Genomic DNA, 16,223 nt, shown 5'->3' with positions numbered 1-16,223 from the left:
GCCCGCCCCGCGCTGGGACCGGGCGGTGCGAGGTGTTTGTGCCCAACTCGTGCTGAGCTGCGATCAGTAACAAGAAATAGAGAACGGTGAGCGCCTCTTCTGCACGTGGTGATTTTATTTTTATTTGCTTATTATTATCGTTCTGAGTGAAACTCTTATCTGTTCCAGGTTTCGGTTTGCAAATACAATGTTACCAGTGCGAGGAGTTCCAGCTAAATAATGACTGCTCCTCTCCGGAGTTCATTGTGAATTGTACAGTGAACGTTCAAGATATGTGTCAGAAAGAAGTAATGGAGAAAAGTTTTGGTAAGAATTTAATAATTCAGTTCCCGTTTGTGGTGGGGAGCATTTGTTGCTTCTTGCTCCACCCATTCATAGTCTGCAGCTCCAGATGAGTTTTATAGTCCCACCAACAGAGACTCTGCGTTTAATTTTTCGCACTTCTGATTGACTTTGTGACTCAGTAGTTAATTGTTGCCCTTTAAAACTGGTGTAAAAACTGAAGGATGTAAGCCAAATGCTGGTTATGCTGTTAATACACAGTCTTTAGGGTCTCAATCTAGTTTCCCTGCATTGGGAAATTAATAACAACAAGTTAGTTTAATCTCATTACAGTTAATTACATGGGTTTTTTTTTCCCCAAGAGAAAGAAGAGAGCATTAAATTAGTAATTCCCTCCTTTCTTTTATTTACTTTAGCAATTCATATACTCTGAAGGCTTGCCCTATCTTCTTTGCTTTCATCCATAAAAGAAAACATCAGACTAAGGGGGGAGAAGTATATTGTGAATGCTTTTTTGGAGTTTGGGGTGCAGTGGGAAGGCATGAATATTTGCACAGTATTTGCCGTACTCATTTTCTAAGTCTGAAGAGGTTTTGCCCTAACTGTAATTAATACTGAGCTAGCATATTCAGATATGAATTTGTTCACAAGGAAACTAGCTGCAGTTCTGCTTTGTAACCCTACTGTCTCATGAGATATACCATAATTTGCTTGTTTTTCAAGTTCCTCCTCATGGAAGGAATCTGAGAACCCTCTTGGTTTTCAGAACACCATGTTGCTGGGTAGCCCTTCACAGGTGTAGAAGACTGCAGCTTAATTAGAGACTTGTGGGGGGATGGGGAAATATCTGCATGAGTTGGAGTTCCTGTAGCATCCCACTCTTGTTGCAAATGGCCGTTTTTAGGTCTTAAGAAGTGTAAGGTACCCATTGCTACCTCAGTTTAGATGTGACCATTACACACAGAATGGCAGTTTTTGCACTTGAGAACCTTGAGTTACAGGATACCTGCAAAAGAGCCCCCAGCTGAGGGTGCAGCTGCAGAGCATGGAGGTTACTGATGTAAAAGACTGTTGGGCTGTTAAAATAAATGAGGTTGGGTCCATCCTTCTTCAGGGACAGCAGAGCCCCTCTCTTCCTTGCTAATGAGCGCGGTCTCTGTCTTGAGCTGTAATGCACGCTCTTTACGTTTGGAAACCATTCATTAGTACTTTCAAGATGCTCAGCCATTATCTGTTGCTGCTTGTGCTGGTAGTTACAGATCACTGCATTAAGAATAATACAGGAATAATGATGATTGTTGTTAACTGCCAACAGTAGCTGCACTGCTGGCACTTCGTTTTGTCCTGGGTAACGCCATCCACAGTTCTGTTTCTGAGCAGTATACAGCTCTCCAGCAGAGAGAAAAAGATACATGTTTAAAGAGAGATTAGTCTCCTTAAGCTGCATGTTATTGCAGCATTTTATTTCAAGTTTACTTGTAAAAGATAGCACTGATATGAGAGAGTTTATGGCTTACAAGGTACTTTGAAAGTCTGAGTGTTTCTAAATGAGTATTTAAAAGCTTTGCTACCTGCACACTAAAGATTCGATGGTAATTTTAATAGGTTTGAATTGATGCTGTGGCAGTGTGATGTGTTATCAATGTGGTACATAGGCATGTGTAAAAATACCTCTCCTTAACAACGGTCACTTGTTCCCAGTTCATTCTTAACATCTGTGTGTGTTTATATTTTTAAATATCGCCCTCGGGTCCTTTGTGTTTCAATTCAGTACCATCTCAGAATGTATCAACCTGCCAGAAACGTGTCTGTAGTCTCTCTCTGGGAGTGCTGGAAGAGTTCTTTAACTCAAGTACACTGCTCACATGTTCAAGTGCAATTCTTCTTCATAAGTGTGTGCAGACACCTGTGGGTGGTCAGCCATGTGCCTTCTCTCAGATTGGCAGGCAAGGTTGCAGCCTGGTGACTGTGACTGTGGTGTGCTGAAAATGCTGCTTGGAACTGGTTGGATAGATTTCAGATGTGCAGGGATACATAGCTTGTCCTTATTCCTATGAAGAAATTGATTTGCAACTTGTTTCTGTGCAATTTTACACCATCTCTAAGCTGATTCTTGGATTTTCCTTTTAGGAGAGAGCTAGCATGCAGTGCATAGCAGGTACCCCTGTTTGGTTTTATTTAATTTACTTCCATAAGCGCAGTTCTTATTCACTTTAAGTTAAGAGATTGTAAATTTCAGCTAGTGAATAAATTACAATTTTTAACCCAAGTATTTCATATTGAGTAAAACTTAGACTGCTAGCATGGTTTCTGTTATTTTCTGTCATTTCTAGAGAGAATTGGCTGTAAAACAGAGATGATTCAGTTCATCATCCTTTTTTGTTTTTTCCCAATTGATATTTAAATGGGAGTAGTACAGATGCCTTACTCTCACAAGTTTTATTTAATAATTCATTCTACGTCTACCGTGCATCTCATAACTAAAGCTTTCCGTGATAAGCAACAATCAAAAAAGCCAAAGTGTTTCAAATGTGGATTTTAATTTATAACAGACTTGTGTGTGAATTTTTAACCCGGAGTTATGAAATGAAATATGTGAATTTGCATTTATTTGACAATGCAATCTCATAATTAAAGTTTTTCCTCTTGACTGGATACAGTCAGAAGAGCATAATCTAAATTTATAGACCAACCCATTGTTGTGCTTAATAAAACATAGCTGTGACAGTAAGCAAAATGTTAAAAGTTCTTTTAAACTGTACTTAAATGCAGTACATTGAGATGTAGTTTAGGGTCTGAATCAGTAACCTGGTGGCCTATCATCCATCCTTTGTAACGTGCATCGCTCTGTTTGGCAATGAAGGGGGTCACTGGCTTAGGTGTGCTGGTGTGCCTTCAGCCTGGTGCCCAGCTTGCAGCCATTGACTTCTTTCTTACGTGTTTGGTTACACAGTGACATTTCTTTCATTCAGCTTCATTTCTCTATTAAAATTCCTGCAATTCTTGACTCTATGCAAGCTTTTTTTTATCTACATTGTAAGTAGCTCCTTATGTAGCTCCTTATGCTTGATAGTAGCGAAGTGAACCACTCCTCCTTGGTCCCTATAGTGTTAGTGCTTGCAATGTTACTGTGTTCTCTCAGCACGTTTTCACAGTTTCTGGAGAAGCGTTCTCCCAGAGTGAACTTCAGCTTCAGGTGAGAGACACGTAACAGCAGCAGAGAGTCTCTAACCCAGAGCTTAAAAAGCATCTGTTGTTGTGACAGCCCCTGATGGGGGTAGCTAGCAATGCAGGTTTTAGAAACTGGTGTTCTGAATTAGCTGGGCGGCTGTGGCATCCCAGCTGTTTTATTATTAGGTAGGAACTTGCTTCAATGCACAAGTGAAAATGATTTGAGAATCAAGCAGTAATTAAGCATGCATCTAAGTGGTAGCCTGAGCTAGTGTAATTCTGTCTTTCCTGCAAAGATTGCTATGGCAATTTATATTTCTGTTGCACTTTGGGGATCTATCAGTATACAGAATTAGAGACTTTGTCAAGAAAATGACAAAATATTTGTCTCACTTAAGCAAAGTTGTGTTTAAAATTTTTGCTGGGATAAGTTTGCAGTTGTTACCGTTCTGCTCCAGTGGGAGATACAGAAGGACAGCGTTCTACTTGAGAAGCAGAACCTTACAATTTAACATATTAAATTAATATCTTAAATATACGTATAGATAGATAGAAATGACTGCTTTCCTCTGGAAGAGGGAAGAATGGTGAGCATGGGGCATGGCACTGAAGCCACATCAAGTAATTTTTGTCCCACAGAAATTAACATAAGGGCTATGTTTGTAGTGTGTTCTTTAGCTGGAAATGCAGCTGTTTGGAATCAGCATAAATGAAGTGTCTGACCAAGTTCTTTTGTGGAATTCCCCATGGCACACTCCATCCTGCTTGCCTCTCACCTTTCCCTCTCTGAAGTTTTAACTCAGACATTTCCATCTTGCCACGTTTTGGAATATATGCAGGAACAAACAAGTCCCGTGGTGTACTGGGATTGGGTGGCTTGTATTGGTATGCATGAATCTATAACCTACACGTGCTTTTATACAGATGTCATAGAAAACATACTGATAATGAAGTTTACTGAGGGCAGGAGCTCAGCCTACTGAGCATTAAAGCTGATCTAAAACCTATTTAGGGAAAAATGAAACTTGCAATATGAATAGCATAGAAAGGAATTGAGCATGAAGTATGAGACCATCAACCCAGAAAGGCAGCAAATGCAAATCTCACAGAGCTTACTGTAAGCAAACCTGCCTGTGTAGATATTCTGAGCAATATACCTTGTGCTTAATGTACTTGTAAGTATATTTTCACAAAATAGGTTTTTAACTGTTTTGTTGGTTTTTTTTTTTTAGAGGGATATGGTGGTTTTTTTCCATTAATAAGATTGGATATTTTAAGGCACCTATATATATATGAAACAAAAATTGTTTGAGGTATTTGCAGTTGATTTGGAAAACAAACTCATTATTTCTGTTGATCTGCAGTAAGAAACTTCTTCCTGGCTTGCAATGGCCTTTCACATGTATTTACACTGTATATAATCCAGTAATGTAATTAAAGCAATTACTGTAATTGTATGCTTTAGAGTAGTGCATGGGAGTAACAGGAACAAGATGATTATTTCACTGCTGAATTGTATGTATTTCTAGCTCAGTTTTGGTTACCCAGTCATCTGATTTATCGGGCAGAGGGAACTGAAGTGTCTTAAGTTGTGCCCTTACATGGCCTATGTTAAGCACTTTACCTGTGATTGATTTATTAATCTCACTGCGTTGCTGCTATGCTTAAGTTGCTGTGTGCATGGCTGTTCAGGATTACAGAAGCACATACTCTTCTCTCTTTTCACTTATAGCATCCATTAGGACATACTAACTGCATTTTTGTATCAAGAGTAAATTACATTCTGGTATGCACGTATTGACTAAATGATTTAAATAGCAAACAAAGTTTAATGTCTTCAGAATAGCTGTAGCCATTAAAGTTTTACAGGTAATAACTGTATCCTCAGAGTGGTCAGAGCCAGTAAAGAACATCCACTGTTTTTTCTTCACACTCTTTCTTTTGGTTAGAACATATCAAAGCAACTCAAAAGAACTTGTGATATTACACGTGGCTTTGATTTTAAAAAGCTTTTTTTGGAAATGGAAAAAAGCTTACCATGTGACACTTGCCATATATAACATCGTGCTTCAATCTGTTGGTTTTTCAGTGAAATGAAGACATAATAACCAATACTGGAAACATACAGTTCACTTCTGACGCTGACATGAATAAAAGACACGCAGTGCATGTTGTTAATTTGTACTGTATGCTGAAAACTTAGAGCTGTGGATATACTGCCATTCAGAAATGCTGTCCAGATGCCGAAGCTTTCCTCGGTAAATTGCTTCTAATCTTTGAGTTGCCTTGGAAAACTTCCAGACATTTGATGAACTAAGGGTGTCAGCTGAGGAGAAATTATGGCCAGTATTTAATAGATTGCTGTTCTGACTGCCTTTAAACACACAAGAGTAACGGAGTTAACAGTTCAAGCAGTTTATGACTCAAAAGTCATCACAAATATTCAAGTGCAGAAGTAATGAAGGGCTGTACTATTGAAAGGAAGTTGTGGTATCTGGTCCAGTGAATTTCATTTTTCCCAGGACATGGACAATAGCTTTTTATGTTTTTCTTTCTCTCAGACTTGTATGAAAGGTATACAAATGAGGTTTGGGAGGATAATATGCACAGAGCCTGGTACCTCTTAAACCTTCTCTAAGATGTTTCTCTTGCACGTCACACACAAATGAGTCTTCGTTTCCAAAACCTTTGCTCTGCTGTGCCCCTCTCATTTGTCTTAGCTTCCAATGACTCTATTAAAATGTGAGCAGATTTATTTTAATTAGACCCAAATGGTTTTCATCTCCATCTTTCACTTGTAGACTGGACATGTTTGAAGACTTGATGCAGCCTATTTTGCCAGAGTGGCAGATTAGCAATGATGCTTTGAGTGTGGGGGGAAAAAGATTTAAACAAACAGGTGAATCTTGTTCTGAAAATAAGCAGGTTATAAAACTGTGAGTATAATATAACTAAAGATAGAAAAGGTGAATGGATTTCAGCAATACTGGCATACCATCAGAAATGTGAGACATTCCAGTGCACTTGGTACTCAGTTAGCAGGATGCACCAAGACTATTTGCAAGTATCATTTTTTTGAGTCTTAGTACAGAGGTATATCACTTTAACATTTGTAGAAACATAAGGACAGAGGATTCCCAGTTCATTTAATCAGACAAGAGTTACATAAAGATAAATGCTAATATGGGATCCTGAAAGTTAAGTCCAGGTTCACCCCTCTTGCTAAAAGATAAAGTATTTTTTGATTGTGCTATCCAAAGCACTTACTTTTCTGATAGGAGAAAAGGATAGATGATGGAGGACTGAACCTCCTTGAAGTCTCGAAAGATTGAAAGATTCCATGTGCTAATGCTTGACTCTAAGTTGCCATTAGTGAGCAGAGATATTAATTAGGACAGTGGAAAACAAAGAAATTAGGTAAACAGGTGAAAGCTGAGCTTTGACTTTTGGTTTGTCGCCTCCTATTGCTTTAAAAAACAAAAAATAAAGATGATGATACCAGCATTAGCAGCTGTACCTAACTCCTTCAGTCTGTGCAACTCTGCATAGCTTAATGCTTTGCTTCTGCTTTGTGATGCTGCTTTGTGCTGTTATTCACATTATTAATGATGCAATTCTGATTCACATTTCTAATACTAGAATTGGAAATGACTTACAGGGAGGTATCAGAATAATGCAAATTCTTGTCAGTCAACAGTTGTCCAGTTTTCTTCTAACATAAGTTAATTCAGCACAGTGACATAGCACTTGAGGGTCAGAATCAAGAGGGCAGTCTTTCATTGTCAAAAGCCTCCTATTAGTTTTCATGAACAAGTTCAAAACTCTGAAATATAGGAGTATTTGTGAGCATAATGAGTAAGCTTTCATAGAATATTATAATGAAAATAGGCTAATATGTCCAGGTAGGTTTGGTTGGCTTTGTTTTCTTTCAGAATGATATACTCCCTAAGAGTCTAATTGCATGGATATGCTTTTATCTTGCCTGCTGTATGCATCAAAGGAAGGAGGTAGGAGGAAATAGCTGTGGTCCTAAAAACAAAGGATTAAACATCAGGAAGCATGTCACCTAGCTTTGTGAAAGAGTTCAGGTCACTTAATTTCAGTGCCTGAGTTTCCTAATCTAGAAACCACTGTTTATGGTTGCTCATAGTATATAATTAGTTGTTTAAAAGGCAATTAGTAAATTTCATGAGAATTTCTAGCAAGGTGCAAATTATTTAAGCCACTCGTGAACTCCAGGGAAAGCTGGGAATATGGGATAGGAGGAGTTACTGTAAGGTGAAACATAGAGGACGTGGCTGGATATGGTTACAGTACGTGCCAGCTTAGACTCATTTTCTTCCTAACACTGCATTTACAGTCGTAACTGAAAAGAATCAACTTTCCTAATGTAGATTGTTTTAAACCTATATAAACACAATCCAACTGAAACTATGACTGTTTGTGACATTGTGCTTCCACAGTGATTTCTTTTCAACATCAAATCACTTTTGAAGATATTTAGGGCCTTACTAAATATTGATAATTGCTTATCTCTAGAAGACAAATGATAATAGGATCTGTCGCATCTGTCTCTATGTGAAGTACGTGGGAAGGTCCAGCAAAGGAGTAGACAATTATAACTGCAGAACTGCTGAAGATGGACGCTAAAAACAAATATGAAAACTAAGAACTAGAACTTAGAAGCCCATTTGTAAGTATTTTAAAACCAATTTTCAAGTTTACTGATACAGCAAAGTCCAAAAATAGTCACACTGTATATTTTATGTACCTCAGTAAGGGATGGGTATTAAATGTTTACACGTTGCTGTAGAATAAGTTCTCATTTTTAGCTTTCAGCATCCATCACAGAGCTTTCATAATTCCTATTGGATGCTGAACTTCCCTCGGCTGGAGGGTAAGCAACAGTTAGGATGAGAAGGGAAGAATGACATATATAATCAAACATGCAGTGTGGTTAGGCAGACAAGGGATCAAGTTTAAGCAAAACAGAAAGGAAAACTTGAAGGTTTACCGGGACCTGAAAATTGTTGGTTGTGAAGTAAGGTAATTGAAAGTGTTTGGGATCTGTAACGAAGGGGAGGTATCAGTTCATATGCATGGTCCTTCTGCTCGTCTTTATGAGTAACGTGGTAAAACAACCCCAAAGCAAACAACATACACACTGTAAAAGCTTGCTCAATGCAAGGACAGCTGGCACACGTTTCAAATGGGTTGTGTGCTATAATACGACTTGCTGTTGGCAATCTTTCTACCTTTTTTTTTTTTTTCTTTCTGGAGGAAGTGGGCAAAGATGAGCATAATACCTAAAAGATTTGTGGGGAGAAATACTGCCCAAGTTATGATGGTGCACCTCAAAAATTGCTGATCTTGTGAACTTATTTAAAATATAGACCTTCCCTACATGCTTGAGGCTGTCTCTCTGTGTATGTCCACAACTCCTACTCCAAGCCTGATAAGGGGACTTTGTGACTGCTCAAGGATGCCTATTTGCACCTTCATAGGACCTGAAGTTTCTTCTCATGCTCCAGAATGTTCTGTCTGATGCAGCAGGCATGCTGGGACTATGCACAGAATGTGTGGAAGGCATTGCAGAAGACAAATATGGCTTTATGCCTACAAAGCTAGATATGTATAAACACTGTAGCAAATGTTTGGGGGCTTTTTTATTGTTTGCGTTTGTAGATGTTTTTGTTTTACTTCTGCTTTTTTCTGGTGAGAGTTGCTAGTCTCATCCATTATACAGAACATTTGGCTTGGAAATGTTTGCGTTGGGCTAAACATCATCACCTACTTTGATGTGAGTTAAACTTGCAGTTAAGAGTTTTGTGGCCATAGACAGTTCTGTGGTAATAAAAGTGCTGCAGTTTCCTGCTGAAATGTACCTGCTCAGGAAATAGTTTAAGACTTGTTGGGTTTCCAAGTGGGAAGGTGACTGTCTTTTTTGGAAATGAAGTCATGAATCTTTGGATTGTATCCTAGCTCCCTATTTTGGCTTCAGAGATTGTAGGTGTTTGACTGAAGGAGTCTAGAGAGTATGGATGCCAAACAAAGCTGTTTGCAGGATTATGGTGGGCTCTTTGACTGTAGGGGTTTGCTCCTTTTTCTCTGTACCTTCTACAAAAGAAGAGTTTGAGGTGCATAGTAAGTCCCTTTTTAAAGCACTAAGAAAAAATGTTTGGGTATTCAGGTGCTTTTTGCGTATGGTCTAAGAACAAAGTGGTGATGTCAGCTCTTTTGGTTGTTCCAGAGATGTGTTTAGCTGTTACTCAATGTTTAGAGGATGTGTACTGGGCTTTGCTGACAGGGTAGTCAGAAGAACTTTGACTTTTTAGATTTGTAGTCTGAATTGTTTGGTGTCATCATCTGCATATGGCTAAACGGAGCACCAGGGTGTGGATGCACAGAGCTAAGCAGTGGTTAAACAGTGGCTTTGAGTGCTATGCCACAGTTCTTGGGTGTGTGACTGTGTAGTGTGGATGTAGATAGGAAAATCAGTACTAGAAAGGAGCTATGAAAAGTCCTTCAGACTTCTATTTTCATCTCTTAAGTGTATGAAGTAGGGCAGCAATCTTACAGGAAGATGGTTTAGACCTTGATGCTTTCAAAGTGTATGGTCATGCAGGACAGACAGAAGAGTAAAGCTGGCCAAGTTGCTTAACTTAGGAGTAAAATGTCAGTGCTTGGTTTAACCTCAGTGTTGGATTTTTTGTTCATTTTAATGCACTTAACAGTAGGCACATGTGATACAAGAGAAGGGAGTGGAATATGACTGTACAGATACTCTAACCTGGTCTAATTCCCTAGCTTCTTCATATTTAAAATACGTCTTGAGCAAACTTCACAAACCTTGAGGCTGAAGTGAAAGAAAATTAATCTGTCAGTACTAGATAATTCATAGTAAAACATCTTTATAGTCCACACATAGCCATACTGTTGTCAGGACCTTGCTAAGTTGGTGAGAAAGACTGAGTTAGCTCGTACTCAGCCATCAAGAGACTGAGCATAAATGTGGTAGCTGAGTAGGCAGCCTGCAATGACACTGTCCAGTAAAAGCACAGTGTAAAATGTAAAGTCTCCTTGCCTAGTCAGCAATTCAGAACACTTGAGATAGAAGAGAAGCTCTTTAAAAAGCTCGACGATTATATTTCTAGGTGATGCATTAATGAAGATATCAAGCTGATTGCTCAAGCAAGAATATCCAGTAATTAGTGGTTATGTCTGTAGTATGAGCCTCGTGAAGCAGATAACCACTTTGAAGCACTGCCTGCCATTCAGGCTGCTGGTGGCAAATGGTTCTGGAAGATCTCAGAAATAGTTTCAGAATTGGATCAGTGCTACCATAAAACCCTGCAAGAGCGGAGTATCAGTAAGGAAATCCTTGAGACATAAAAGCAATTAATCTAGAGATAATGCAGAAAGGATGCTGATGTCCTGCCGAGCTCAGGGGGTGAACAGCAGTAGCTGAGGTGTATTAACCTGCAGCTGGAGTGAGGAGATGGTGTTTCTGGCACAGAATCACAGAAGCCAGTTATGCCAATTGATTTTCTACCACAACTAAACAGGAATCATAACACGGTGGGAAGGTTTAAGAGTATTTTCTGCCTTTACTTATTTCATACTATTCAGACTCCTATTCCTTTCACACTCACAGTAAAATATACATATATATGTGAAATTGTGGCTGCAGTGTTTTAAAAATGTCATTCTTTTAATGCTGTCTTTTCTCCCATTAATCTTCTATGCCTGTTTTCATTATATCTTGCCTTAAAGGTACAGCAGAACTACAGGAAAATCACAGCCATTTCATTCTGATCAAGTTTAGTTCATGCCCAACGCCTCATAAATTCTAGGAAACATAATTAGTGTATAATGACAGTTGATTTGTGAGCTCAAAAGGATCCATCAGTACTTAAAGGAAAAAACTAGCATGTGGAGGGCATATCTCAGCCACGCAGCTATTAAAAAACTGATGGTGCAGACTTTTTTATGGAAGTAATTTGTTACAATTTGGATTATTAGAGCTAGAAATGGGACTAAACAATCATTGGTGAGTGGAATTCCCAATTGGAAGAAATATCTTACAGAAAAGACACGAGAAGCATTACAATATGATTTTATTACTAGTTAGATTATTTTCTCTATTTAGGCACGACCGCAGTCCATCTGTGCATGAAACCCCAATGCTGAAGCCACAAAACACTGATTTTTTGCAGGAACATTGGGTTTTGACTTCAAAAAGAGCTCAGGATTATTCTGTGGAATTTATCCTGGAGAATGGAGCTGCTGTAAATGCGCAGGGTTACACTGCAAGAGTTGGATTTTTGCAGGAGAGGCCTCCTGGATCTGTCTGGTGAACACAGTGCGTCAGAGTGCATTATCTAATTGTTCACTGAGCGATTCTCACTGCCTCGCCTGCTGAATATTGCAAAGTATATGATACCGCAGGGACTTCAATAAATCACTTAGTATTGTGAGAAGGGCCTTTCCTGTGAAAAGGAAATGGGAGGAAGAGAGTGATGCATAAAACAATGGGAGTAGGAGATCTGCCAATGTCAAAAGCTTTTTGCAGGCTTGATCGGGGGAGTACCAAGACTTTCTGCTCATGTGGAAGATGTGGAATGGCTGAGTTAGGTGGGTCTTCAGCAGTAGGGAAGGAACGAAGATGAGGTACTGGATTAGAGGTGGGAAGGTAATCACTGTGCTTAATTCCACTGAGTTCTTTTCTCAGGAGAAAAGGGTTGATCACAGCCATGAAGAGGTTCATGTCTGTCTCAGCTATCAGAAGACTTTGGACAAAGTGCTGGGTCTTTGTGGGAAAGGTGAGCCTATTGGCAGCACAGCTGAGGCCCTTTGGCAGGGGTTCGTCAGCAGACACAGCTCTCTTCTTTTTGCAAATTCTCACAATAAAGATTGTGCTTCTTGATCGCTGTGCCTTTGCTGCTACGGTTAGAGCAGTGTGCACGTCTTCTTCCTTCTTGAGGAAAGACTCTACCTGCTGTGCTGATTGATTGAAGCTCACTGCACACCAAGAAAGATTTAACGCTGTCTTGAGGGCGTCTCTTTGTAAGCTTAACTTGACAGCCCTAAAACATGTTTCAGAGTTTGAATTTGGGGCAGGAGGAAGAACACAACACAGGGAAGTCTCTGTTATGTCTGGATGCAGCAATGTTGTGACAATACAGAAAGAACTGCTTTAATTAAAATTGTCTGAAGGAAATCTTCCTTTTTGAGCATAACCCAAATAAGTGGTATTTTGCTACTACATACAGTATTTTGCTACAGTAGTGTGGTGGCAGTTGCTATTGCAGAAATACCCACTGCAATGTACTGCACTGTTTGTTTCCACAGTCCCCTCCCTGAAGTCCCCCTGCAGGAGATGCAAGTTCAGTACCTATGGGTTATATTCTTCTGTTGTTTCTTTAAAGTCTAAATAACTGTATCTAAAAATCTGATGGAACTGCACAACCATGCGTCAGGTAGGGGAGGCACTGTTGTCTGAGGGAATCCTGGTCCATGCCCTTTAAGAGGGAGAAGAAATCATTTTGAGAATCCCTTGTTCTAAAGGAATCATGATTCTTATTATCCTTAAAAATGTATCTTTTTTTTTTTTATAAACACAAGACAATACTGGCAGACTTCCTTTTTATTTATATTAAATTGCTTTTATAAATAAGGCTTTCAACTCAGGAAAGCCACTTCTGTCAAAACATAAACCTTTGTTGAACTACTAAACCTCAAAGAGTAAGAACTGAGACTACCTGGAAAAGTACTGATAGTCAGCCTCTTTTTGCTGTTGGTAACTTGTCTGAGTAACAGCAGCAAGGGAAAAAAAAAAAAAGACCAAAAGACCAAAATACAAATTAACAACACAGAAAACTGTAATTATTCAGACACCTTCATTCAGATGTTCAACAATAGAAATAATTTTAGAATTTACTGCATTCCAGTTATAGGTATTCAAACAGCATGTTCCGAAAGATGAGAAATTCTGTTATAAAAGAGATGTTTTGATATACATTATGTGAATCACATTTGTAGTGGTTTGTTGGTTCCAACCAGAATCAAATAAAAGAAAAATCCCAAACGTGGTGGCCGTGGTTCTCCTGCAGTGCAGAGCTGTTTGCTATGTCACAGCTGAGGTGTGTGGCTTAATCACCAGCATTGCTTTGGAAATGTAAACTGTTTTGCAAGAGTTTTCAAGTATGAATCATAAAGGAAAGCTATGTTCATGTCAAGCTAAGTAACCTTTGTTCTGTGCCACAGGAATCATGTATCGCAAATCCTGCGCATCTTCAGCAGCGTGTCTGATAGCTTCTGCTGGATACCAATCTTTTTGCTCTCCAGGGAAAGTGAACTCTGTGTGCATCAGCTGCTGCAACACTCCGCTCTGCAATGGACCCCGGCCGAAGAAGAGGGGGAATTCTGGTGTGAAACTGAGGGCACACATGATAACTACCGTTCTGCTCCTTAAATTATCTCTCCTGTTTTTCTATCACTAAACTTCGAGCAAGTTTCTTGTCCTGACGCAATTTGTTCTATCTCCTCCTTTCTTCAAAGACACTGCAATTATTTTCTATTTGTTTTTAAGTCTCTATCAACAGCGAGGAAAATCAGCGGTTGTAGGGAAAGAGGCTGATACTTCTGGCAGCTAATGCAGAAACCGGAACACAGGAAGTTCCTTAATGCAAGGAAGAACTTTACTCTGGAGCACTGGAACAGGCTGCTTGGAGAGGTTGTGGAGTCTCCTCTGGAGATATTCAAGACCCACTTGGATCGCTTTCCTGTGTGACCTGCTGTAGGGAGCCTGACTGAGCAGGGAGGTTGGCCTCAATGATCTCTAGAGGTCCTTCCAACCCCTACAATTTTCTGTGATTGTGTGATTCTGTGAATTCTGTTAGCAGATTGAGATTTTTAAGTGCACACTGGAAATTCAACAGCAGGATACAGAACTCCTGCTCTTTTTGCATAACTGGAAACAAATCCATTGTGTTCTAAAGATGTAGTCAAGTCCTCGGCCACTTTAGTTCACGTGTTTTGATGTTCATTCCTGCCCACTGCCTTATGAAGTCACACTTCACGTTCACAAAGGCCATTGTATGCATCTGGGCCAGGCTTTGAGCTAGTCTCTATTGGCACTACTTCCAAGCTGTGCTCCTGCAATTCAAGATCTGGCTTCTGCAGACTGCAGTCGGGGTTGGCCTCATTCTGAAAAGTACTTAAACCTTTGCTATTGCTCCTTGTAGAAGAGCTGCGCTTGGAGGAAATGAAGAGCAACGGGCGTAGAGATCGGCTGCTCCTTGCTGTAGAGCTCAGGTTGGCTCTGAGAAACTTCTCTTTGTTGGCATGCTCTATTGTCAGGTGGCAGCGGAGGACCTGCAGAAACACACTGCGGAACTGCTGAGAAGAGATATTGTACAGCAGGGGATTCACCACGGAACTGAGGTAGAAGAAAATGTCGGCAATGGGAAGGAGAATGATGTATGCCCTGAAGTAGGGGACGGTCCAGTCCTGCTTTGGTTTAGCAGCAGCCATGATCCTTCTAATCTGGTTTGGCATCCAGCATATTGCCAAGGTTGCAACAATCAGTCCTATGAACAAAAAGAGGGAGAAGTGTGAATACTTGGGTGGGGGGGGAAACATATGGTATTAAGTATAAGTTCTGCACTTACTTGTTAGGAAATAACACCAATTTTTCAGTGTTTTGCTTAACAGCTTTTTCTGCCAGCAGCATTTTTTGTTTGTTTTGATAACTTACAAGGTCATTGCAGCGTAAAATGCTATGACAAAAGACTGCACAGTGCTTGGATAGTGGTCCTTTGTACCTGTTGTCATTTATTTATTTTCCATGTTCTTTCCCTGTATTTTTGGAAAGAATGGATGTTTGGTTTGCTCTGCATTCCTGCATTTCTTATGTTTTTCCCTTTACTTTGGAAAAGCAAACAAAATAAATAGAACCGATAGCCATATAAGATCAGGCAATACCCAGAAGAGATCAGATTCTTGTTTGTACTTGACAAAAAAAAAAAAAAGCAAAAACTGTATGCATAATAATATATTTGGTGTTATTTTTGGTAAATTTCCTCTTACAGAAGATATTTTTAAGTAAAGTATGTATGGATCTTTTTATGGTAATTAAGATACGTTGGACTTTCTTAAGAATGGAATTCCAGTGGGATTAAATTATGAATGTAAATGAGAAAAACCCAAGCCTGGTCACAGAAATGTAAGTGGTTTCAGATTATAAATTTGCTCAAAAATGCGGTATCTGACCATTCTGAATTTATATGTAAATATAAATACACGTTGCTGCATCACTAACGGCATTAAAAAGGGGGTGACCTCAGTGTTGAGAGCTCCACCTCCATGGCCAGGAGGGCTGCAGTTCTATAGCAGCGATGGCACCATCGGCCCTGGAGGGACAGGTGAGTGCTGTGAGCAGGAGGCTGAGCAGGGACGGTGCTGCTGACATGGGCACGTGCTGGGCATCCTGACACTTCACTTAAAATGCAAGGGAGACAAAATGATTTCTCCTCAACGCTTTCCCCTGAAGCTTCTGAAACAAAACATGATCACAGGTTTACTACTTCCACTTTGTTTTTCTCTTTGCAGGAAACGTGCCTTATCTGAGTGCTTAAGAAGGAGTGGAAGCTGCAGGTTGGCTTCCCTGCTGCAGGTGCACAAAGTAGTAGAGAATATCACAGTGGTGAATGGTTTACACTTTCCACAGACACTTGTTATGCTGTTTATCTCCTCCAGCGTCTTGCCTC

General features: G+C 39.7%; 1 protein-coding gene across 1 annotated transcript in view; it reads left to right on the top strand.

The window, feature by feature from the left end:
* LYPD1 (LY6/PLAUR domain containing 1) overlaps positions 1–15,933 on the top strand; it is a 17,575-nt gene extending 1,642 nt beyond the window's left edge. The window contains exons 2-3 of the mRNA XM_010714104.3: positions 148–306; positions 13,720–15,933. Of these exons, the coding sequence (XP_010712406.1) occupies positions 148–306; positions 13,720–13,955 (395 nt within the window). The 3' untranslated portion in view covers positions 13,956–15,933. The remainder of the gene's footprint in view (positions 1–147; positions 307–13,719) is intronic.
* The last annotated feature ends 290 nt before the right edge of the window (positions 15,934–16,223 follow it).

This window comes from Meleagris gallopavo, chromosome 7 (assembly GCF_000146605.3).
Source record: "Meleagris gallopavo isolate NT-WF06-2002-E0010 breed Aviagen turkey brand Nicholas breeding stock chromosome 7, Turkey_5.1, whole genome shotgun sequence".
NCBI lineage: Eukaryota > Metazoa > Chordata > Aves > Galliformes > Phasianidae > Meleagris > Meleagris gallopavo.
Note: the sequence above shows the minus strand (reverse complement) of the source record. Positions and strands in the feature narration are given on the sequence as shown.